Below are 25360 nucleotides of genomic sequence, written 5' to 3' on the forward strand. Positions count from 1 at the left end.
CATCTGTAACCCCCACGTAGTTAATCTTTGTTGCCCGCAGTGGTCTTGCACATATTTGTTGTCCCAATACCATAGCATGGCACATACAAATAGTACCTCAAACATACACATTTACATACAAAGCTGATATTTGGAGTGAAAGCCATCATTTTTATAGGTTAAGAAGTTCTAGTACCCCCTTCAGTTGAGGCATGTCCTGCATTAAAATGCCCATGCATTGGATGGAGGACCTGGATTCTGAAAGTTTCTTGAATGGGAAGGGTTGAAAGGATTGAATTACAGTGGTATTATGAATGTTATTGCTGTAGCTGATACAGGAATGAATTTGTAGGACATGAAATGCTCCCCTGTTCCCCTCAAACTGCCTTTTCTAGAAACTTTCATATCAGCAAGACTGCAGACAAGTAAAGTAACACAGTGTGCTGTGTTAAATAAAGCGGGGAGAAGGAGAGGATTGTCTCAAGTGCAAGTTTTCCTTTGGCACTCTTTCTTGCTTTCATTCAAAACTATACAGTGTAAGGATGTAGGCTGAATAGAGCCAGGTTCCCATCTGGTGCCCACACTGTTAACAGCATTTGGCTTCTATTCTGGTTCATCACCTGCCTACTACAGTCTTGCTGTTTATGAACACAGCAGATACATATTCACGATCTGCACAGGGAAGATAGATGAAGTGCTGTGTGCTGAATCTGCGTCTACAGACTTGGAAAGTAAATAAGAAATGCTCAAATGAAATTGATACTAAACATAGGAAGCACACTGATGCTCATATTAGTCCTGATCCAAAGGCTCATCTATTGAAAGAAGAAATCAACAAAGCAAAGGGAAAATCAAGAAGGAAAACAAGGAGTTGTAGAAGAAATTGCCCCTAAGGCCCAGACACCTTTTGCCCTAAACTGTTAAATAGCAAAGATGTGTTTAAAATCCCCCAGGCACAGCATTTGTAACATCTTCTGTTTTACTAACATTTATTATTGGGATTCTTAGTCTCAGTGAATTTCCCATAGTAACCTGAGTAAGGAGAAGTCCCTGGCTTACTCTTTTTCTGTCATAGGTTATTTTTCATACTCTTCTTTGATCTCTCTTTTTCACCTATCTAAAATAGATGCCAACGAGATTCACGTGTCTTACTGTGAAGAAACTGTTCTCAGAGCTTTTCTTTGTGCTGCTTTGAGGGGATCCACACTCTTCTAGTATTGCAAAATATATTTTCAGACTAGGCCCTTCAGTACTGTGCAGTACTTTGCATGCATCTGAGCACTGGCACATAATAGTATGTTTTTCATATCACTCTTATTCATTCTTCCTGGAGTCTGAAAAGCTGGTTTGGTGTCACTTTCAAACTGGGACATGTACTTGGACCTAGCCCAAGTGAAGCTCAGAGTGATTTTCAGAGATCATATCTATAGATCTGTTCATTGGCATAGGTGTTTAATTCTTCACTAATGCCTTACTTGAACCTGTTAATAGTGAATTTTGTTTGCACTGTGTCTCATTTAACCCTTTTAAAGGGCTTCATAGTTTTGTCAGGCTTTGATACAAAAGTATTTCAGTCATCTGCACAGTGCTCTGCCTCCTTAGCTGCTGTGATCTCTCAAGATATTAATAAATGCCTTCTGGATTGCATAAATGGTCCTAATGGGAAGGTTTGAATAAATGGCTGTTACATTTTTTGCCATGATGAAAAAAGACCATTGTAAGTCCACTGGGTTTCCCTTTTCTTCGCTATTTTTTGATCGTTGATAGTTTTGATTGCCACTCTATCCATGGCTGTTTAGTTTCTTCCGTCAACTCCTGTGAAAGTTAGCAGTAGCCTTTGAAAGCTTAAGTAAATTAATTGAACTGATTCTTCATTATCCAGTATTGTACTGACATTTTCAAAGATTTTTAATAAATTAAGAGGGCACAATCTCCCTTTGGTAATGCTGGGCTCATTGGAACTTACTAACTTTCATTATTTTGCTTTTCATTATGATGAGTCAGTCATGCCTGATTTACTGGTCTGTTGATCTGCCAAGGAGCCTTTATGGAATATGATATTTGCTTCTTTACAGTTCCCTGCAGTTCTCTATGGTATTTCTCAGTGATAGTGTTGTACTTTTTTCCTGTAATACACAGAGAAAAGAGAGTAGGCAGTCTTTTAATAACTACTTGTGTCTAGAGCCCTGCATTTTCAGCACTGAACAGGTTTAGGCACAAGGCGCAGGGGGAGATGTAATCTAATCTTGGCACATCTCTATTTCCATACTGATTTATCCACTGAAACATATGAGCACCAACAATAGACATTGTTTGGAATTTTACTTGAAATTATGTACAGTATCAAGTGACTAAATCTTTGGGTAGGCTTCTTAAAAGTTGTTCCATAACATGGGTTGTGTTTGTATTTTAAATGGAACTATGGAGATAGTAGGTAACTACAGTACCCTGCTTGTTGTATAGTTGTATATCTTTTGCTGGTAGTATGAAAGTTAGGGCTAAAAATAATTTGCTAAGTATCATTTAGATACAAAAATTTCAACCTAAAGCCTACAAATCATTGTTTCCTGTTTATTGAACTTTCTAGGTCACCGGGCTGAATACATGACAACAAGGTAAGTTATTTTTATCTGACTTGGTTTAGAGTTCAAAAATAGGTAAAATCTTAGAATTTACAAATTCTAGAATAACTTCGTAAGGCTTGTTGCTGTCGTTACATAAATTACGTACAGACCTGTGTGTTTTAACATTCAGCATTTCTGTTTCAGCATACTGATGAGTAAAGGATCAGACCCTTCATCTTCCTCATTTTTGTGAAATGCTTTGGCCAGTGTCAAGGGTGTGACAAGCTGGGAGATCCTCAAAAATATTTGTGAATCACACATCAAATTTGGAAGTTGCAGGGGGCACTTAAGTGCTCAAAAAGAAATAATTTTCAGTTGTCAGAGATCCCTTGCCTCTCATAGTTTGTAATTCACTTGGTCAGGATATGAAGTTTAAAAGAACCTGGTGGGAAGATAAATTTGGGCAATGGGCCGTGTCTTTGATAACCTAGCTCTGAACACAAATACCTGCCTCCCCCAGCATCTATGTGTTCCATACTTAAACTGCTCTATACATCCACAGAAGAGAAGGGATTCAGTGTTAGATCTCCCAGCTTTGTGCTGCATGTGCTTTTTCAATTGTGTAATGCCACACCTTTGAAGCTGCCTCCAGATATAAACCCAGATAAGCTCTGCATCCCCCAGAGACTAGGAGGGGGCAATGGCAACTGCTTGGATTTGCAGCTGCCGCTTGTATGTATCACTGCTACAGGCAGTGTGCCCTGCTAAAGCAGGAACATCCATCCCAGCTTGCTTGGTCTCGCTTTTCCCTTTCCTCTCCATGCAATACATCCCTTGCCCAATGCCTTCAAGAGCCATCTTTCCTGGTCCCAATGTTTCCAGGACATCTCTACAGACTTTACACTGGATTTTTTCCCACCTTTCCATGTTCTTTAATAACTTTGTAAAGATGGACTTACTTAACTACTTTCCCTACATGACCTCATTTGAAAAGTGGTTACAAATCAGAGCATTCTTCCCAATTGCTGACCTTAATTCTGACAAGTGTACCTTTAACTCTGCCTCCAGGTGCTACCATTCTGGGAATGCATGGAAATCAACGAGTTTATGTCTAATGAGAAAAACCTCCTTTCTTGACTCCAATGCAGGCAACTCATCAGGCTCTCATCATCCTAAGTTCCCTGCTGTGTAAACAGCTGAAAAGAGATGGTGGATTTAGGCAATGATTTTACCTTAGCAGAGTGGGGAGCAGTGAAGCCATCTTGCCTCATATCTTGTTACAGCTGGTCACTTAGAGAAAGATACTCTGAGGAGTAGGTCCTGGCCATCTGTTCCTCGGTACCAGCTCCTGGGCTTTGGCTGGGCCCTGCCTGTTGCCCCAAGGTTCAATTATGTTTCTGGACTATGAGACAGGCAAGCAGAAATGTTCTTTAAGGTCAAAGTTAAATTGTAGAAGGGAAGAGGATATCTTTAAAGATAAGTTTAAAATAGCAGACAGTACTCAAACAAACTAAAGTCCCACTACTGAATGCTCTATGCCTTATTGTTTCTCACTGATCCCCCAAAAGCAAATTTTTTGCTAAGTCCAAAAAAACCTGTAGAAACTGCTGGTGCATGGGAACTAAGTAGGCTGTTGGCATGGAGCTGTTAGCATGACAGTCACAAAGTAGTTTGTGACCTAGAGAACAGTATTTATTTCCTGTAATCCTTTCTGTCATAGTCACCACATGTGTAACATACTAGGTAAAATTTTGCAGACCAGAATTTTGTGTGTCCTTCCTTCATTATGTATTATGGTGATTTTATTTATTTGTTCAAGTTGATATACTTTTAATTCCATTAGCCAATTAGCAAGGTGTTTCTTTTCATGTGTGAAGTTGTTGATGGTTGGATGTGTAATGCTAAAGCTGTTTAACCTTCCTGGCTCTAGTTGAAAATGCAGACAGTTTGGTTTTGAAGCATCTTAGGAGTGTGCTGAGCAGCTTTAATTTGCATCTGAATTTTCTCCAGCATGAAGCAACTTTTCTGCTTGATAAGAGGTGCTTTGAGTGGTCTGTGTTCTGCCATGGCTAGCAGGATGAATTCCAGTGGTTGCTGCACATTTTATGCATGACCACAACAAAAAAGGACATTCCAGTTGTGCAGTGTTTAGAATAAATTTATATGGTAAAACTGAAAAACAGGGATTCATAAAGAATGTCATTATTTATCCAAAAGTAATTTTTAATGGGGGAGTTCTCCACTCTTTATTGTGGTACACTTACATTTGATGCAAATTCTTTATTTGATAAGTATTGTGTTTATTGCTCCCTTTACAATGTTCTGTTGTTTTGCCATGAGCTTACAGACATTTCATTTTGTTGTGTGACTTAATTCTACCTTGCTCAGTAATCATATTCCCTTCCCTTAGGCCTCCAAATCTTCCCCCTAAGCCCCAGAAACACAGGAAGCCCAGACCCCGATCACAGTGTAGTGCTAAGTTGTTTAATGGTGATTTGGAGTCGTTCATCAAGGTACTGGCACCAGCCACCCCAGTGGCTGATCTCAACGCTTCTTACTATAATGGTCACCACCTCACAAAAGCTGAGGCAGATCATTATGTTTAAGTCTGTCCTGGAGCTCTTCTTTCCCAGTTGATCAATATAATACTTCCTGAAGTCAAAGGGAAAGAGGGGGATTAGTTTCTTACATTAGCCTCCCTACAATTGTGTTAATCAAGTAGGAATAGTATTGTCAGCCTGCGCCGCTATTTTCATAACATCCAGTGTTCAAAGTCTGTGGAGAAGCAGCATTTCCCTGGGTTTGATATCCAGATTTTGACTTCCTATGACTTTAGGAATTTATTATATTGTGTGAAATTGTGATCACTGCTATTCTGGATCTTGTATCTTTGCTGTATTTACTGTCTTCTTCTTTCTCATACTTTTATTTCTAATAATGCTTCTAGCCGAGGCCGAAGGAACTCTCACACGAGACATCAGGTATAGTTCTGGTGACAAGAGAACCAGCTCTGCCTCGCTTTCAGGTTGCATTCCTGCATGGCTCAAAATGAGTTCTTTCAAAGACCTGGAGGGAGAAGTTTGCATTAAGAAAAGAATGTACAAATATAGCAGGCAAAACTAAACCAGAGCAGAATTCTGGAGGGATGGTAGTTTTAAATGATGGATAGTCTCTTACTCATTTTCAAGGACCCGCCCACATCACGATTTGTGCCTCTGGACACTAGCTGACACAGCTACAGGAAAGAAGTCTTTAAAAATTTGTAAAAACACATTTATAAATGCAATTAATAAATTTCTTGACTGCAAGCTCTGTGAATTGGGCATGAATGTTACAGGGATTTTTTTTTCTTGTTCAGTGTAGCTAGTGGCAAACATTTTGCAGAACAAATTCTGTGCTCAGTGGCACTGTACTGATTTAGCTGTCTTTGAATCAAGCTTTCAGTCTTCCTCAGTACAACTAAAAGGGAAATTATTATTATTTTTATTGTTATCATTACACGGGAAGTGCCATGAAATGCAAAGACTTCGAGAAATAACCACATGACAAAATAGATGAGTATCATGAGCAGTTTCTTGCTTAAGGGTGAAAGTAAGCAAGGAAGCAGAAATTCTCACCATGAAAGCCTCTAGACTAGAGAAGGACAAAGCAAATCAGTAGAAATGGTACCCCATCATTTTCCCTCACAGAGACAAGGGAATATGGCAGCGTGGCTGACAGGGCTTACTTGCAAGTGGGAAGTCCTACATAATTAGTCTTTCAAAAGGAAAGGTCAAAAAAGCTGGTAGCCTTATGACACATTTGCCAATGTGGGAGCTGCCTTAGGACAGCATCTCTGCCCAAAGACCATGTCATTCCTGGTAGGGATGAGTCATTTTGACAGGCACAGCTAGTGAAATACGGTATCACACCAAACTGCTTTTTGTTTGAGTTTTGCATCATAAGAAATGATAACTAGTCACAAACATCCATTCACTGACTACACACATCAGATTAAATTCACAGTTGCTGTAGGGTCACTGTTCTTGACACTCACCAATACAGATTGTTACTTCAAATTATTTTCCTTGGATTAGATCCAAAAGGCAAAGCTGTTAGTTTAGATTATTTCAGGGTATTACTTAAGTACAAAGTTTTGTGTGGTTCTGAACAGATTCTCCTAAAACAGATCTGAAAATTACTTGGATTTTGGGTTTTTTTGTAATTTCTTACTGCAAACACTATCTTTTCCTAGGCTTTACATTCTTTGCATGAACCATGAACTACTAACAAGAGATGTGGGTGCATGTTGTGCATTTTTTCTAATACTCTGCTGTTTTGGAGAGCCAAGCTGCTCAGTGTTGGTGAAGATGAAGGTGTTCCTGAGTTTAGCAACTGACCTGGTCCAGAGGGTTTTTTATTCAGCTGTTACTGAATCATGACACAAGTCAAAGAGGAAATGCTAATCCAGCCATTACTGGTTCTTGGCTAGCCAGTCTTTGCTAGGTTTTAAATTAAAAGACAAACAAGCCACAATTTAAATAGCATAGTTAGTGATAGCAGTCTTTTAAGCCCCACTAAAACAGCACAGAGTACATGTAAGATTAGGGGATTAGTTTACCTCAGGAAGTGCAATTGTTTTACTGTGTGTTCTTTCTGAAACTTTTTTGTTGTTTTTTCTACTTGAGCTTAATTCATAAACTTCCCATTAGTGTACTTTAGCATGAAAACTAAGTACTAATTTGTAAGAGGAAATGTGTATTCTGAGTTACAAGGTGCTTTTGAATTAATGATTTTATAATTCAGGCTGATTTTATACTAAACTTCCAAATGAATTAGTCAATTCCCTGAGCACTTACATATTGGAAATTCATTTGGAAAGAAAAATTACAGCTTCCAAGACAAGAAATTATAAGATTATTTATGAAACAGTAATTTCTGCAGCATAAGCACCAACTTTTCCAAGTAATTTTTAATCATATCATTTATGTCTTTAATCTATATTTGATAACTTCTGGTCACTAGTGTGCTTGGGTTAAAATATCAGTTTTTTAAAGTGCCAAAACAAAAGGTTTCCAATGGTTCTTTTGGAAAACAAGCAGTTTAAAAGAAAAAGACAAGTAACTCACCAATCTAATTAGTGTAAGTTATCTTCTCCACCTCCCATCACAAATGCTTTTTATCCTTTTTTAAAACACTTTTGTGTAACTGAAAATGTAACTACAGACCTACTGCTGTATGATTGCTGAGATGAGGAGCTGTGATTCCTGAGCTCTGCAGGTGGGGAGATACAGGCTGTGACCTCCCTTTCCCAGTAACCTTGTGCACAGAGATGAAGCAGCTGAACCACATGCTCAGCTCGGAGTCGCTGCAATTCACCACCCGGGGATCACCAGCCATTTAGAGCAGCCAGAAACAACATGCCAGCCCATCATCTGCCCCATGGCAGGGCACACAAACCAGCAGAGCCCATAGCAGTGCTCTGAGTCAGGAGGGAGACATCATGGTGCCCCATGCAATGTCACTTGGAGCCTGTGCTCCAAGAATGTTTCTCATAGTCCAGCAAATCCAGAAAAGCCTGAAAAGCCTTGTAAATTGCTTGTGATAAACTTATTCTTAACAAAAACAAAACAAAAAAAAAAACACAACAACAACAACAAAACAAAAAAAAAAGAAACCAAAACACATTGAGGAATTGGGTCCTGTGTAATTAGGTCCATGTAGGATTTTCTTCACCAGGAAAAGAAAGGTCAGTTAAATGGATGCAGAGGAATCATCTTCATAATGAATTAATATTTTTAATAATAATCTTTTTTAAAGGCAAATTTACTGCTTTAACTCATTTTGCTTCAAAAATCTAAAGTGCATGCATGAGCTTAGATGTCACATACAGTGTTAGCCAGATACGGTGACAGAGGTAGAGAACTGAATTTCCTGATGAAATGATTTTAAGAACCATAATCCTTTTCTTTACCTGTTCCTTTTCCTCCCTCCCTAAATGGGAAGAGAGCTCTGTTAGAAGTGGTATTTTTTCTCAGGTGTTTTTTTGCCAGCACTGTATGTCCATCTAGATTGACCAAGAAAGTGCATTTTCACGTTGAGGCCATAGCAGGGAGGTTTCCACTTTCTGATCTGCAGCTCACTCATTCTGCTCTTGTTTTTGCAGGATTCAGGGCAAGTCATTCCTCTTATTGTGGAAAGCTGTATCAGATTTATAAATTTATATGGTAAGCTCTGAAAACTACTATGTCATTTCATTATTGTCCTGACTTTTTTGTGTATCTTTTACATTGTTCGTTTAGCACCACACCTTTGTTTTAAAAATACAGATTTCAAGTATCTTAAAAAATAAGGTAATTTTTCACCACTGTCTCCCATCTTTTCTGCAGGTCTTCAGCATCAGGGGATTTTTAGAGTGTCTGGTTCCCAGGTGGAAGTCAATGATATTAAAAATTCATTTGAGAGAGGTAATTGGATTTTCATTTATTTGAGCACCTTATTATCTGACATTTAAAAATCTTTTAAATTCTAATTATTTTCTTGGCTGTTTAGGCAGATTGTACTGTCTTTACTGTGTGTACTGCACCTAAAACTTTGGACCATCACATGAAAGTGAAGTACAATGATGATATGTGCATGTTTCCCCCCATTATGTCCTAAGAGCTTGAGGGTTTTTCTTATTTTGTTTACACCAGACATATGATTCTTCAATCAACTGTAAACATTAGTTTTTTGTTAATGGTAAACTGCAGATAGTAGGTTTTGTATATTTTATTATAAGAGCCTCAGAAAAGAAAGGTAATTCGAGACTACTTAATGAAATTTGAAAGTCCTGTTGCTTGGTCTTCTGGAATACAAGTGCTCAGCTTTCTAGCCCCTCTGCCAGAGTTGCAATATGATCCAGGAAAATAGGGAGTAAAAAAAGGGGTCATTCCATTTTTCATTCCCAAAGGAAACTTCAGTCCCAGAGGAGGAATTACATGAAAAATGCCAGGAAATAAAACCAGCTTTTTCAATATCGGCGGCTTGCAACACCAGCCTTGGATTTCTCTGCTAGGGAAACCATGATCCAGCCATCCTCCAGCTGTGTTAAAGGAATACATGTTACAATCTTTTTAAATCTCACATTCTTTTTCTCTTGAGTCTTAAAAGCTGGGTTGTTTTAATTTCTAGGGAAAATTAAAATTTCTGTCGATCCTCTGCTAATGACAAAACCCTTGGAGGAATAAGTCTTGTGACTAAAAGTATGAAAAAACAAGCACAGTATTTTGCTCTCCAGTATTAGTTATAGATATCTTGTTAAACCTGGTCTTTCCTTTGACAAGATACGTAAAGCAGCTGTTTTCACTTGCTAAGTGAAGCCACATCCCTCCATTCTGCAGCTTCTAAATCTGCTTATTCTTAACTCCTTCTCCTAGGTAGTGTTATCCTTGAAGATCCATACATTTTAAAGTGTTTCAAAATAAAGATTAAGCCTTTAAAACTACATAAATAAAATAGTGCAGTCATGGCTGAGGTTTGTTAGGTTTTCAACAAAGTGGTTGCACATATTCCTCGTATTTTAACTTTTTAGAATGGAGACACATATTCAATTCAGTGAGTGGTCTAACTCCATTTATTTTATGTAGGGCTCCAAAGAAAAGTCTGCAAAACTCTATTCAGTAAAGAGTGTTTGGCTTTTTTATTTTACTAACTGTAAATTACAACATGTCCATAAATACCTAGCTGGAAGTTCAGGACCTAAGAGATCACTAGGTTATGTAATTTTAAGGAAGCTTTATTTAGGCTGCCTTATTTTAGTTTAATCATAGCCTGGGATTTCTAAATCAGTGTTTATTATCTTACTTGAATGCTTGCATTGCCACCTCCCACATACTAAAAACAAAAACCGCCCAAAATGTCACTCACTTATAAAAATGTTCCATGCAAGAATGCTCCTGCATGTGTGTTTCACTCACTTTATTTACTTTTTAAGGTGAAAATCCTTTGGCAGATGACCAAAGTAACCATGACATTAACTCAGTTGCTGGAGTACTGAAGCTCTATTTCCGAGGGCTGGAAAATCCTGTCTTTCCTAAGGAAAGATTTAATGATCTTATTTCTTGTATCAGTAAGTATAAATTTCTGTTTTTCTCCATAGAATTTTACTTTCAGATACGCAGTAGCAGCCTGAAAAAGCAGCTAACTTCACAGATTTTCCTGAGATTATTGGTTTACTGTGTGTAGCAGTCTGGCTCAGTTGTTAGTCATACTCACAGCTGCGGTTGTTCCCTTTTTCCATTGGGATTAATGTACAGTACAATTCTTTGTTTAACAGGGCAGGAAGAATATCTTTTGGTATACAAGGGATAGTTAAATTTAAACACATTATTATTGTCCTCTGTGCACTGAGGCAGATAGAAATAAATGAAGTCATGAATATGCAAACAGATTGTGTTACTTTCCAAGGTTTTCATGCCCCACTGTTAGGGGTCAGCACTGGTGAATAAGTAACTAACTGCTCAACATTGTGTGATTCTGGACCTTTATTGTGTTCTGCTGAAAACCACCGATCTAACCCAGAAAACTCTTGGGTGCAGGGATGGAGGGAACAGCTGAGTGTTATCTGCAGGAGAGCCTGGTCTGCCTTCCCACACATGAGTTGTAATGGGATGCCTTGGAGGAGCGTCACATGATCTGTGCCCTGCTGGTGCTCATAGCCAGACACGGAGAAGTTGTAGTAATTTGGAAAGTTGTCAGTGGATGAGGGAATTGCTCTGACATGCACAAAACCTCTTCCAGTTCACTGACCCCCTGCAGGTGTTGAGGGGTAAGGCCAAGCCAGCCATCAGTAGACTTGCTGTTCCCTGTGGGCACAGTGGTCAGAGGAGCTAACTTTGAGGAAGAATTTCCTTTCTACCCTTCCTTAATAACTTGCCTCCTTCAACGAAATGGAGAAAGAGGCAGTTTCACAGGTCATGAGAGCCAGTACTTTGGGATATTCATTAGGTCAGGCTTTCCAAACTGTTATTTTGGCAGAGTCCTCAGCCGAGCCGACAGGGCCACCAGCTGATGGATGCACAGTGTCCCAGGCTGGCAGTCAGGTGTGGTTTTTGGCTCCCTACTTGTGCTCCACTGGACACAGTGTGTGTGGTTAGCTTCCCACATAGGGAGGATTGTGTTAATTCCTCCTGGAAGTTACAAATACATGGATCACTGTGATCGTGTCTATGTGCGATGTTTTGTATTTAATTTTTTTTGCAGCATTTTCTGCAGCTGTTGCTATTTACAGACTTGGTGGCACTGAGGAGTCCTAAAGACCTGGAAACCACAGTTTAGCAGTCTGATCCCTGATGCTGAGGGGGACAGTGTCTTTTTAGGAAGCGTAATCCTGGTTCTGCTTCAGTTCAGCTTTAACTGACTGTGGTGCCACAGCCCAGAAAATCTCTGCAAGTCATAGAAATTGAAATCTAAGGAAGGATCATTTTGACGGAGTGATTTTCTGCATGACAGGGATGATAGAATTTTACCTAATAATCCTGCACTGGTTTCCATAACTTCTGGATGAATTAAAGCATATCTGATGGAAAAATGTGTTGACTTAGTGGCATTGGTTGATAGAAAATCTACCACATTCTTGGATATGCTGTTGAAATGAATAATCACTTTCATCATTAAACATTTGTACCAGATTTCTTTCTCAAAGTTTCTGCTATCAGATTCTGCCCATTTGATGTCTTTATGTCTTCATTATTTTGACTAAGTATTAAGAGAAATATAAATGGTGGTTCTTGCATGTAAAGATGTTGCTGCAGTCCACTGTGTTGAAGAGATTTAAATGCAATTGTAAACTAAATTTAAAATACCTTGTATGAGTGTTCAGTTTACAGAGATTATACAAGTGAATGCTCAGGAGATGCAAAGATACTTGCCCAGAACAGCCTTATAAATGTGTTCCAAGAAGAGGAACCTTGATGATTTCAGAGTTTTCATTCACCATTGAAGGTGCTGAAGAGGGAATGGGTATTTGGAAAGAGGGGTGCACGTTCAATGGACCGGGCAGATAGATGTATGTGGCACCTGCACAGGCAGGAGAGATTCACCAGCCTTTCAGAGCATCACTCTCTGAGAGGGTTCCAGTTCAGTTATCCTGAGAAAAGTATTTCTTTTGTTGTTAAGAACTTCAAGAAAAATGGCTATGAATACTAGATTCCTAGTGCTAGATCTTATTTTCCATAGAGAATGTCCAACTATTGCATGTTCCTAGTAGGCAACGAATTACCCTCTTGCAAAAGAGTTTACAACCTTTTATTTATATAATAGTACCATCCAGCAGAACTGAAATCAGTAACAACAATAGCCTGGAGTCACTGCTTTTCACAACAACATTTTAAAATGTTTATTGAGAAAGAGGTGTTGCCATATGATCCTGGTTTAGACTGAGTGTTCTCTGAGGATGTCATAAATCTGGATTGTCATCTCTATGACAGTTTGTTAAAACAAGGTGTAACGACTGTGTAGTTCTGCTAGCTTTGACTTCTGCTATTGCTGTTGTACAAGAAAGCAGAGGATTTTAGTCTGATAATATGTTGTAAGAGTCCGAGATCTGTTTCTTACAGGTTTTGGTAGAAGCATGGGGGGATGTTTTTCTTGTTTGGTTTGGTTTTCTTGAGATTATCATTAGAGGCATGCTGAAATGGCATATTAAATGCCTTCAGTGCAGGGAGGAGAGTTAAGTGTGGACCAAGGTGGGACAAAGGGGGCTTTCTCTTTGAGCACACTGGGGTGAGTTTGCTTTGTGTTGTCGCAGTGGGGGGAGTTTGAATGAAGTATGAGGACAAGAACAACTCTTGTGCCTTGCACCCAGAGCCAGCCCCAGAACCATATGCTGAGAACAAGGGGCTGTGTGGCTGTATCTTCTGGTTATCTGAGAAGCCTGAAGTGGAGTATTTTTACAGCTGTGTACTATTCTATGTGCTTTGTTGAATGGTGCACCACTTCAAGGAATTAGAATGCTTTGTTGGAAAAAAAGAAACCCACAACCTGAAAAACCAGCATTTCGAAATACGCTATGTAACACCTACATGGTAGATACTATCATAAACTGTGTGTCCAAAACACCATTTCCATTGCTATATTTTAACCTTAACACTGGATATCTTGCAAAAAGGAAAATTGTCTAGGCAAGATCTCTCTTTCATTTCAGACTTTGAATCTGTCATAGCAGTATTAGGTTTTTTTCTGTGCTCATGAGGCCTCACATATGTACCTCAGTCTTCCTGCTAATGGGAGCAGGGCCAGACTCCCTTTGTCTCTGAGAACTTAGGTTACTGTAACTTCTTTAGATCACAATTGATACATAAAATCCAGAAAACTTTTATATGTTGAATTATGCGGTTTTAAATACTCTTAATTCATGTTGCATTCATGATCTGAAAAACAGTGAGGAAAGAAATAAACATTCTTTTCAAATAGTATTTCAATATAAATGTCAGTGTGGTTTCTTAATTGTTGGCAGAAATTGTTACAGAAGGGTGGAGAGAGAAAGGAAATTTGTAAAGTTAATGTTCACATAAAACCATAAAAGGGCAAAATATCACACATTTTATATGGAAATGCAATGTTGCCAGTGAAAAACCCCTTGAAACTGAAGTACTTTGTTATGGATGTCAGGCATAATTGAGGCTACAGCTGCAAAATGAACCTTTCCTCAGTACAGCCACTGAGAAATTCCTTTACATTTATGCATATATTTCCAAATGAAATAGAGCATTGTGAGTTAATGCTTTCCATTTTGTAAATACAGTGGAAACAATGTGAAATTACTGTGATGATTTTATGGCAATTTGTATTAATTACACTCATGAGAACAATGTTATTCTGTTTGGGCTTATGATCTAATTTAGATAAAATTTGGGCCAAGTTATATGCACTGGGCCAGAGCAAGCATGAAAGGTAGAACAGAACATAAAGAATCCAGCTGATTATGGGCAATAATGAGGTTTCTTCTCATCTTGAGGAGCGGCTACTCTTGGTCTCAGCAGCATTCTGTTATCTGGAAGACAATCCAAGGTTGGGGTGGGAAGGAGGAGAGTCGCAGTGCACTTCTTTCTGCCCCTTTGTAGGAACAGATTGGGCCAAAGACAAGAAAAGTATTTGTAACAGGAGCTGCATGGAGGCAGAAGGTGCAGAAGCTGAGCTCAGCAGGGCTGGCTGTAATTCACTTCTGTGCTGGGGGACTGCAGTTTCTCTGCTGGTGTGAGCTCTTACACACACATGGCTTACTTAAGTCTACATTTACATAGATAGCTGTGCCATGTAGCAGCAGACACACCTCAGCTATTCAGACTGCTTAACATCTGCACAGAGCTTTATGGTTCTTCATGGTTTCATCTCCCTTGCCTTAAGTTTCATAGACAAAAATGGCAAGATGAATGAAAACTTGCATCTTTTTTCCTTCTGATTTTTATCATTTTAGTCCCTTGCCACCAGCAGTGCCTGTTTACCTAAAGACATAAATGTTATGAAAGAAAATTATTTTACTTCTTTTCCAGGCTATTGCTCATTACTTAAAGAGTAAAAAACTACTCTGAATCATCAACTCTCCATGAAAAAGTTTCAACAAAATACCAAGTGTTTTCTTCCCTAAGTGACAGTGGAGACTGCTGGGTTTGTCCTCCTGTAATGCTTTTTTAAATAGATCTGAAAGAGCTGGAAGTGGCTTTGCTGAGTTAATGTATCTTTGAGCTGGATTGGACTCATCGACCAAAATGAAAAGAGGCACAAATTGTTAACTTCAGCACTAATACATATTCATGTAGATAACTTGTCAGCTGCAAATTGACCATAAAAATTACATCTGCAAGTGTAACTCAGTCCCATTTGACATTCACAGGGTGTGTAAAATATGCATTAGGCATTCACTCTATTACTAGTAGGCACCACACCAAGTGGAAATAGCAAGTAACCCCCACAAAGAGATGCTACATTGGATTTTATCCTTCAAAGCCGTGGTCCTAAAGTAGAGAGACATCTTACATTACCATTGTTTGCTTCCTCCTTTGTGCTACTGTTGCTTATGAAATATGCTTACCTTGCACAGCGCTGGATGTTAGTTGTAACACAATTCATTAGTTGCTGACACCAGGTTTCTCCTTCCATATGTATTGATCAGCAATATCTTCCCTTTGCCAAATGTTTGCAGTCCTGTTGTTCACACTGAGATTGGCCCATGGAGGCTGGCTATTAAGAGAGGCTGGTCGAACATTCACAGTCCAGAACTGATGTTCCAGATGTTTTCAGATGTTTCTGAGCTCTGCCTGCTCCCAGGCTGAACCTACGCAGTTGGATAACCATGAGTCACCTCCAGTGCAGGAGAGGTCATGTATACGACCAAGTACAGTGCTTCCTTTGCTTCTTTAAATTAAAAAACCAGAGTAGTATGCAGCTGTCCAGCTGGCCCAAAATACTTTGAAACCACCACTAATTGCTGTCATGCAAAAGACTTGTATTCTGCATCACTGCACTGATATATTTGAGTATATTGCCTTTTACATGCTCCACTACCTCAGAGTTATTGTTTAATTAAACTTTAATTTACATTTTGTTAATGTTATTTGGGATTAATATACCCCTATTTTCATTTCTAATTTAGTTTTTGTTTATTTGTGTTTGGGGGCTTCTGTTTGTAACTGTGTTTTCTCCCCTCTCAGGTTTCCTTTACTCTTCTCTGGTAGATTGTTCATTTCTGATCTGTTTCACTTTAGAGTTACCTTTGCAAAAACTTCATCATGAGGGACCAGGTGGTTAAAACTCTTATTTCTCCTGGAAGAGAAAAGTAGAGATTCATTTGTTTTGTCTGTCTCTACAGTCAGTGAAGGTGATACTGCCTCTCTGGAAGAAGTTCCAGTGTTTCTGGAGACTAAAGATCACACTTTTCAAGGCTTGAGTGCCTAGGAATTATGTCTATCTCATGTGACTGAGAACCAGTCCTTAGTGTGTGGCTGACAGAGAGGCAGCTAGCTGATAAATATATGCAATGACATTAATCTCATCTGGATTCATTCATCCAGATCAAGGACATGAAGCATTTGCAGAGTAAGTCCATGTGAGATGAGTAAATAAAATATTTTCCAAGAGCAATGCAGGATTGTACCTCAACAGATTTTCTTGTGGAGCTTGTGATCTGTGTTTTTGGAGGATTTTATGAACAAGTTGAACAGACATCTCTCAGAGGGGATTAAAGTGAAGTCAGAAGCTAAGACTGTGGACTTAAATGACCTCCGAGCTCTGTTTTTCATTTTTTGTAGTAACTGATGAAGGCTTCTTAGATCCAAAACACCTCAGAAACTTAGATGCCTTGATAATGTTATGGATAGACAGAAAATCAAATTCCTTATATTATTAGGATACTTTGTTCCACTCTTGTCTGATGAAAATACATTAATAGTTCTGGGCTCAGGTGCCTGGCTCGTCCACAAAGCGCTATAGTCATGAAACTCCAGAAGCTGGCTCCTTCCCCTCCTCTTGTTTCACCCTACAAGTATCTCCTGTGCCCTGCTTTGACAGAAGCACAGTATTCCCACAGCAACTTCTCATTTTGGTGACAAGAAATTCTCCTGCTTGTGGGTTTGACCCCCATGGCAGAGATGGGTCTGGAAGGCAGATGTGTCAGACCAGAGCTCCAAAAGTTTTGCTTTGCTCTGAGAACTGGGAACTAGACAATAATAACCATTTTATTGTGTGATATTTACTTGACATTAGTCTTGATTTGTAGATGATATTCCTGTGTCCTTCATAGAGATCTCTCTTCCCTGTCTCTCTCCACAGTCAGAAAAAATAAATTAATTCTCAATGTGTTTGGCCTTGCCAGAGGCTTGTCCTCTTGCTTGTCTTTGTGAATATGAGTCTCATGATATCATAAGAGTAATGAACCAGTTTTCAAATCCCCTGATTTCTATTTCCGCTCGGCAGTTAAATTGCCTTACTAGGACAAATAATGTAATAGCAGGCACTTCTGTTTTCTTAGCTGAGAAATGGGTAATACCTTGTCAGGCACTCAGGTAAAAAAAAATCAGAGTAATGAAAAGAGTGTCTCCAACAGAAGTACTGTGAGAGGGGAGGCGTGTCCAGCTCTCTCCAGCAATGAGCTAGCCAGTATTTCCTTGCAGCCACCAGTTATAGGTTGGATGGCCCTTCTGCCCTGAGGCTTTCTTTAGCAAAGCCATTGGAAGTAAAGCAATGTTTTAGCTTTCCTCTGCATGGGAAGCAGCAGAGCTGCAAATTCTTTCTGCCTGTATGTAAAAAGATTGCTCTGTATTCATTCCATCTTTCCGAAGTACCCAAACATTCATGTGCTGCATACACTCAAGCAATGAGGAAATTCAGATGCACATTTAAAAGCAGCGTGCAAATACATTACATCATTACCTAGCTCCTTTAAGCCAAATCAGTGCTGGGAAATAAAAGCCTCTTGAAATAATGTGGAAAGCACATAAATTTACCACCTGACAGTTTGGATTTTCAATAAAGGGACTTTCATGGAAACTGGGTCCAGTGTTACCAGGAGAGTACTGGAAACACACACTTATCATTCTAGCATGTATGGCTTGTAACTGTTTCAGTATGGAGTTCAGGTCATGTCTAGTACTTAGTAGTGATCATGCTCCTGGTAGGACAGCTGGGATAGTTCAATACATGACTACACAGCCAGAATCTCAGTACCTACTGCATCATCTCTGTGCTGCCTAGTGGGACTGGTTCCTGATTCATGCATCTGTCAAACTTGTCTAGGAATTGCTTGGAAGAATTGTAGTCGGCAGGGACCACAAGCACACTGGAGAGTGTGATAACTACTGAGTGGTAGTTGCCTGCCAGTGTGCCCCATCCTGGTTTAGCTCACTAGTTTAGACAGAGCTATTGCAGCCATACAGGCAACACACTGCTGGAAGGAGCTGCTGAACCCACCTTGGGTCCCAGCCTGGTGCATTTCTCAGGTCTGATTTGAATTCAGCAATGACTGAACCTGGAGCAGGGCCAGTCTCCAGAATTGTCTGGAGGAGGCAGGACTGTAGCACAAGGCATTAGCCAGGAAAGGCTGTAATGCAGAAGGCAAGTCCTAGTGTTGCATCAAAACTCCCCTCCAGCTTCCCACATGCAGCACACAGTGCTGCTGGAGTGTTGAAAGATTCATTGGAATGGGAAAGGAGAACTCTAGTGGAGTTGTTCTGTGGATCTTCACTATGCAAGCAGCTCCCAGACTTGGCATGTCCCTGCTGTGGACACCAGTTCTTAACCAGTAATCAGAAATATTTCTTGACTCATGCAGTCCATGTTTACAAGAAACATAAAAATAAATTTCAGGTCCCATGCTCCACTTGAGACGGCTTGAACTGATTTCCAGCTAGTGTTTGGGTTCAGAGTGACTCATTAGGTTATAAATTATACAGCTTGTCAGCAGTCCTTTTTCCTACCGGCTCTGCAGCAGCTCACCAGGGACACTGTCCAGCCTTCAGGGTCTCTGCTGGGGAATACGTTTTTACTTCCTGCCAGAGTTTTGCTATTGTGCCTCTGCAGTAGATACCATAATCCAAATGGACTTCCTTCATGCAAGCAGTGGTAGGCTGTTGTGCTTCTACAGAAACTCTGTTGGAGGTCAGTTTGATCCCATCTCAGAATCTTCTGTTCCAGCACACTAGTGGTGCTGAGCCAGTGGAATCTTCTGTGAATGCTGATGTGGGAGCAGATCTCACACCCTTTGGCCGCACTGGCATTTCCTACTCAACTATAACACTTCTAGGTGGGAAACAAAGTCTTGCTGCCAACGTGCTCTTGTAATGCTTAGTTTTTAATACCAAAATAACAATTATTAGATACCAGTTTTCTTCTAAGAAATGTAAGTCAACACACATTTTGTATCTACAAATAAATACTGAAATAGCCATACCAAAGAGCACATAAGTAATGCACACCAGTAATTCTGTTTACACTTACCACATCTTTTATGTAAGTAATTATTTTAATTATGTACTCCTAAATACCACATTTTGTGGTACAATCTGCTTTTCAGCTATTGGAATCAGCTCCTGTTTCTGATTTTCAAATTTCTGAATATCCACTTTAGTGCCACTGGACAGGGTTTCTCATCTTAGTCTGCTAAGATTTCCCCTAGATGTTGTTAATTGCAGCATACTTTCTTGGCTCACATAAAAAGCATTACTGAAATTTGAGGTTGTTTCCACAGTATCATTTACTGTGGACTCACAAAACACACTGAGTTAAAAACTGAGATACTGATTTTTCTGAAAAACAGTTCAAGCTTTTATCCCATCATTGCCTGACTTGCAGCCACATAGTCTTTCTGACCAACACAGAAGATAGCTCATCCTTGTTCCAAGACATTAGGAACTGATGCTTTTATCAGATGAATTTTCCCACTTCAGAAGAATTTCTGTGGACTGCTATAAAATCATTTGAGAAAAATGCAATCTTTGCATTTCTTGGCTCCATACCAAAAAAAAAAATAGGCCTTTCTCCTATTTTGCCGCTAAGAGAGTTATAGCTGGACATTTGATTAAGAAAACTTGCTAGAGAAGCTTGGTGATTGGATTATATATCTGATGGGAAAATTGAAATAAAGAAAATGCATCTGTATTTGAAAGGAATGGCCAGCATATTTCCTTAGTCCCTTCAGGTTATTTATGTACTGATTTTGTTGTTTTGTGAGCTGTCAAGCTCAGCAAGTGTCCAGCGTTTGACTTAGACAGATTTGTATCTTCTTTAAAAACTGTTACTTTTAAGCTGTGTGGTTTTAATGAGGGGGAGAAGTTCTAGATCTCATTTTTCTAATAGGCCAGAATTAAAGGCATGTGATGATAAAAAGTCAGAGTAAATTGAGTAAATTGACTGAATGCTCTTTTTGACAATCATATACAAGGGAACATGAAATACTTCCTTCTGTTTGCAGGAATAGACAATCTCTATGAGAGGGCTCTTCACATCCGCAAACTCCTCCTTACTTTGCCCAGGTCGGTCCTTATAGTGATGAGATACCTCTTCGCCTTCCTCAATCAGTAAGTACTTACCCTAGGCACTGCAGCTTTATCTGCCTTCCTTTGCTGCTGTTGAAGTTCTTTGGGTTTATTCATACTCTATGTAGAATTCACATTTAAGCTCCATTTAACACAAAATATGATCTTCTAATTGGCAGTGGAAATAGAATGAAAACACTGGATTCCATTCAAATTAAAATTCCATTTGTCCAGAATTGAACAAAACACATTAAAGTGTTTTCTGAAATGGGGAGTGCAGTCTACAGCATTAAAGCTGGTAACAAAATAAGCCAATAAGAAAAATAACAAATACAAACTGTGGCTACATTAAAACTAGTTTATGCAATTTAAAAATGCATTTTTTTTCCTTATCTCAAGCTGGTAAAAAACCCCAATATATTCAAGCAACACAGGCTCTACAAGCTATCTGCTTGATGCTAGGCTCTGCCAGGGTGAGACTGTGTCTTGCTGCTTCTGTTTTCTGGTAACAGGGGCATTAGTATCCCAAAGCATACACATCCCCTGTGTATGCTTTGAGGTACAGCAGCTTGTTTCTCACATTGCAAAACACAGGCTGGAAGGAGGGTACTATGAGAGGGAAAGTAGTGTTCATGTCTTCATCATCCCAGAAAAAAACTTCTTCTTTCTGTAAGAGAAAATAGAAGACAGGTTGGGCAGGCAATTGAACTGTGTTTCTTCCTCCAGTCCTTCATGGCCCTCTCTGGTTTTGCTGACCCCAGTGGTTTCACAGAAAATTTTGCTTATGTGCACTTTGCCCTGATTCTAACTTTTCTCTTTCTACTGTCAATTTGTCTGTTTCCTGTTCATCTGTTTTCGTATCACCTTTTTCCTCTTTTTTCCTAAATTTGCCCTTTGCTGATTCATTCAGTCATTGTGACCTTCCCCATTTCATCCAGCCTGTCTGTTCCTATAGAAACAGGGTCTTTTGCAGTCAGGTTATTTGTTCATGCCTGTAGTCATAGCTGTTCCCGTTTCCTTTCTTCTAGCAATTTCTGAACCACTTTCAAGCAGTATGTAAGAGAGGGGCAGACATCTAAAGTTTTATGAAAATAACCATTCATTTGAAACTGAATCCATGCCCCCAAAATTACACCATGTAAATGTATTAAAAGCTTACATCACAGCTTCTCCTCTGCAGAGACATACAGATCGATCAGAGCTGTATAGGGTTGTATTTGTTATGTGAACATGTTAGCTACACTGTGCTCTTCACAGGAATGCAGTTTGGAAAGCAGGTTAAATACCTTACTGCCTCCAAATTGATCATGGCGCATCCACAGGAAAAATATTCCCATTATTTGACTTCCTGCAAATCCCATTCTGCTTTTTGCATATGCAGTTATGCCTGCTTGGCCACATGAAGTCATCAGGTCTCATGGCAGACCTAACCTCATGTAGCCTCCCAAAGTTAGATCAAGTTGCTCAAGGCTTTGGCCAATCAAAAACCTCACATGGCAGCAACTCCACAGCCTCTCCAGGCAGCCAGCACCAGTACGAGGTCACTGTTATAGTAAAGAAATTTTTTCCTGCTTTCATTGGAATATCCCTTGCTATGTCTGTTGCCTCTCATCTCTTCGCACCTGTGTCTGTCTTGCTTTTGTTAATAATCTTATATCTAGTAGGAAATTGCAGCTAAATTCTTCAGTAACCTTCTTATCCAAAGGCTGAACAAACCCAGTTCTCTCTTCTTTAGATTATAATTCATATGCTTCATCTCCCCTGCCATCTCCGTAGTAGTCCTTTTCTGAGCTTATACCAGTTTGTCAGTCTCTCAAAACTAGCCACAGAACCTCATGTGCAACTTCACAAGCACCAGTTGGAAAAGGAATAATTCATTCATTTAACCTGCTGGCTTTTCTCTTCCTAATATAGCCTCAAATTCTGTGGAATGACTTCCACCCCATGGGCAGGACTTTGCGTTCATCCTTGTTGAACTTGATTGAATTCCCATTTCTCCATTCCTCCATCTTGGCAAGGTCCTTCTAAATGGTAGCCCTGTGTCTGACATTTGGCACATTTACTGCTCCCTTCCCTGTATGGCATCACTTGTAAGCTGGCTGAGTGTGCACTCCATCCCCTTGTGTAGGTTGTTTATGGAGATGCTGAACAGTACCAGCCTTGCCATTGAGCCCTGAGGAGCACTGCTTATTAACAGCCATCAGCAGAACTTTACATTTCACGGTGCTTGTTGCAATCTTTTTTTACAGTTTTGCATGTATAAAGTCTGAACCGCCTGATAAATCAGAAGAACAAGATGTCTCCAATTAACACACAGGACAGGACAGTAAATCATGGCATAAGAAAGGGGTGAACATTATTAAATTTAAAAGCTAGTTATGAGGGTAGTCATGTAGAAGGTTTGCCTCATGCATATGTATTGATTAAACATGGAAAACACTCTCTAAAATTCCCTTTCTAGAGGGAACATGGTGTTGTATTTGAACACAGCCAGAAATCAGAATTCCTATGCTCCTTCAGAGTGCAGGACAACATAGTATAGGGCATCCCAGTGCTTCAGGTTCTACTTGACTGGCCCCACACAGAACCATTCAAAAGCCAGCTTTTCCAGTAAAAATGCCAGTGCTTTTAAACAAGGGAATAGATAGCAACTTCTCATTCAAATTTGAAAACTAGTAACATTGCATTTTCTGGAAGAAAGGAGAGCTTGCAGAAGTTGATTAATAAGAACAATGACTGCCTATTGTTTGGACGCTTCCATAATGAAACTGTCATGGGAGTTTGTGGGTAGAAGGCAAGGTGCTTAGGAATTTTAGTCTGTATGGTAAAAACAGCAACCAAAATCACAAGAGCCCTTGCAAGATCCAGGAACTTAGTTGCCTTCAGAAGACAATTCTGTGTGCCTAAGTTGTGTAGCCAACTGTTGAAAGAGATACACAAAGGTCCAATGAGAAATGTATGCCCCCTTTGCATCCAGTTCACTTGGAGCATTGATGAGACAGAAGCAGCAGCAGTTGATGTTAGCCCATTAAGTCAGCATACACTCAACATGGTAGTGTGGGATCACATATTTGTATACATAAATATATATGTGGTATAAACTCACTTTATAGTGTATATAATCTATTGAAGAAATGTTGGTTTTTTGTTCTATTACTTTATGTGGGATTGTCAGTGACAACAGGGAGTCTCTTAAGTTGTGATCTACAGTTTTCAGAATAAGGTTAGTCACTGTGGAAAAGTCAGTTTTTCTTGATTTTTCTGTTATAACAGCCTTTCACAGTACAGTGATGAAAACATGATGGATCCATACAACTTGGCCATTTGTTTTGGGCCAACCCTGATGCCTGTTCCAGACATACAAGACCAGGTGTCTTGTCAGGCACATGTGAATGAGATAATCAAAACTATCATCATCCATCATGAGGCTATTTTTCCAGATGTGAAAGAACTTGATGGACCAGTGTATGAAAAATGCATGGCTGGAGATGACTATTGGTAAGTCAGAATATTGTCCTTCTGTCTCCTAAACAAAATCATTAGGCTGGTTAGAAGTATGAAGATAAATTAGAAGACCATTTTGGTCCACACAGTAAACTGTTAAGTATGAAAAAGTGAAGCAAAGGCAATTATGATGATGTTTCCTACAATATTTTGTGGAGGAAGCTGCTTTGAGTTCAGCCAGAGATAGAATTCCTGGAGTACAGAGCACACAGGCAGGTAGGAAATTGTTTCTTTGGCTGTGAACCACCTTAAACAATTTAAGCTTATGATGCCTGCTCCTTTTCTTTGTTGTGCTTTAACTGGGCAGGTAGCTAAATACAACACAGGCTATCACTCACTCTCCCCACAGTCGGACTGGGGAGAGAATTGGGAAAAAAAAGTAAAATTCATTCATGTCTTGAAATGAAAACAGTTTAATAGGACAGAAAAGAAAGGGCAAATAACAATAATTAGAATATGCCAAAGAAGTGATGCACAATGCATTTGCTCATCATCACTGATGGATGCCCGGCCAGTGCCCGAGCAGCAGCCCCTGACCAGCTTTGTCCCAAGTTTATATACTGAGCATGACACCATGTGGTCTGGAATGTCCATTTGGTTGTTTGGGGTCAGATGTCCTGGCTGCGTCTCCTTGCAGCTTCTTGTGTCCCCAAGTCTACTTGCAGGTGTGGTGGGTTGTTCAGTGTAAACACTGCTCAGGAGCAACTAAATCACTGTGTTATCAACGTTATTCTCATCCTAAATACAAAATAACCGCACTGTACCAGCTACATGGAAGAAAATTAACTCTATCCCAGCTAAAACCAGGACACTCCCTTGACAGCAAACACACACACTTTTTATTTATAAAGGAATCAAATGTTCTAAGGGCTTCTTAATGTAGGAATTTTGTTTCAAGGAAACCCATATAGGCTTCTTTATTAATTATGTATTCATAGCACACTAGGATAATTATGTTGCACATAACTTTGTAACATTGTAAGAATAATTCTAAATAATCTCATGGAGGTGACATATTTTTGATGTATATGGTTTCTCTCTGCTTGCCTCCAGTGACAGCCCATACAGTGAGCATGGTACCTTAGAGGAGGGGGACCAGGATGCCAGTACAGAGCCCCACACCAGTGAAGACGGTGAGTCTGTTACTTTACTGTGCCTCTGATGGGGTAAGTTCTACAGGTGTTCCAGGCAGGAGACCTTCTTCCTTTCCTAATTGTGTCTTATTTGAAAGAAGGAAATTTCAGTCCTGGTGTTCTGTAGCAAATCTTTAATCTCTGTTTGTGTGCTTTTGCACTCTTGATTCATCTGTGTTTGACCAGCTGTTTC

The 25360-nt window shown here is 39.5% G+C and overlaps 1 protein-coding gene across 3 annotated transcripts in view; it reads left to right on the forward strand.

Annotated features, from left to right (window-relative positions):
• Window positions 1–25360, forward strand: part of SRGAP1 (SLIT-ROBO Rho GTPase activating protein 1) — a 139667-nt gene that overhangs the window by 100724 nt on the left and 13583 nt on the right. Inside the window, exons 11-18 of one of the 3 annotated variants that reach the window (XM_068190102.1) lie at window positions 2567–2594; window positions 4954–5056; window positions 8689–8749; window positions 8912–8989; window positions 10498–10632; window positions 20467–20572; window positions 23804–24028; window positions 25088–25167. In XM_068190102.1, coding sequence (XP_068046203.1) covers window positions 2567–2594; window positions 4954–5056; window positions 8689–8749; window positions 8912–8989; window positions 10498–10632; window positions 20467–20572; window positions 23804–24028; window positions 25088–25167 — 816 coding nt within the window. Of the gene's footprint in view, window positions 1–2566; window positions 2595–4953; window positions 5057–5490; window positions 5525–8688; window positions 8750–8911; window positions 8990–10497; window positions 10633–20466; window positions 20573–23803; window positions 24029–25087; window positions 25168–25360 lie in introns of those variants that run through there. The other 2 variants (XM_068190103.1, XR_010999082.1) reach the window with 2 other exon arrangements.

This window comes from Anomalospiza imberbis, chromosome 5, assembly GCF_031753505.1.
Source record: "Anomalospiza imberbis isolate Cuckoo-Finch-1a 21T00152 chromosome 5, ASM3175350v1, whole genome shotgun sequence".
In the NCBI taxonomy this organism is placed as follows: domain Eukaryota; kingdom Metazoa; phylum Chordata; class Aves; order Passeriformes; family Viduidae; genus Anomalospiza; species Anomalospiza imberbis.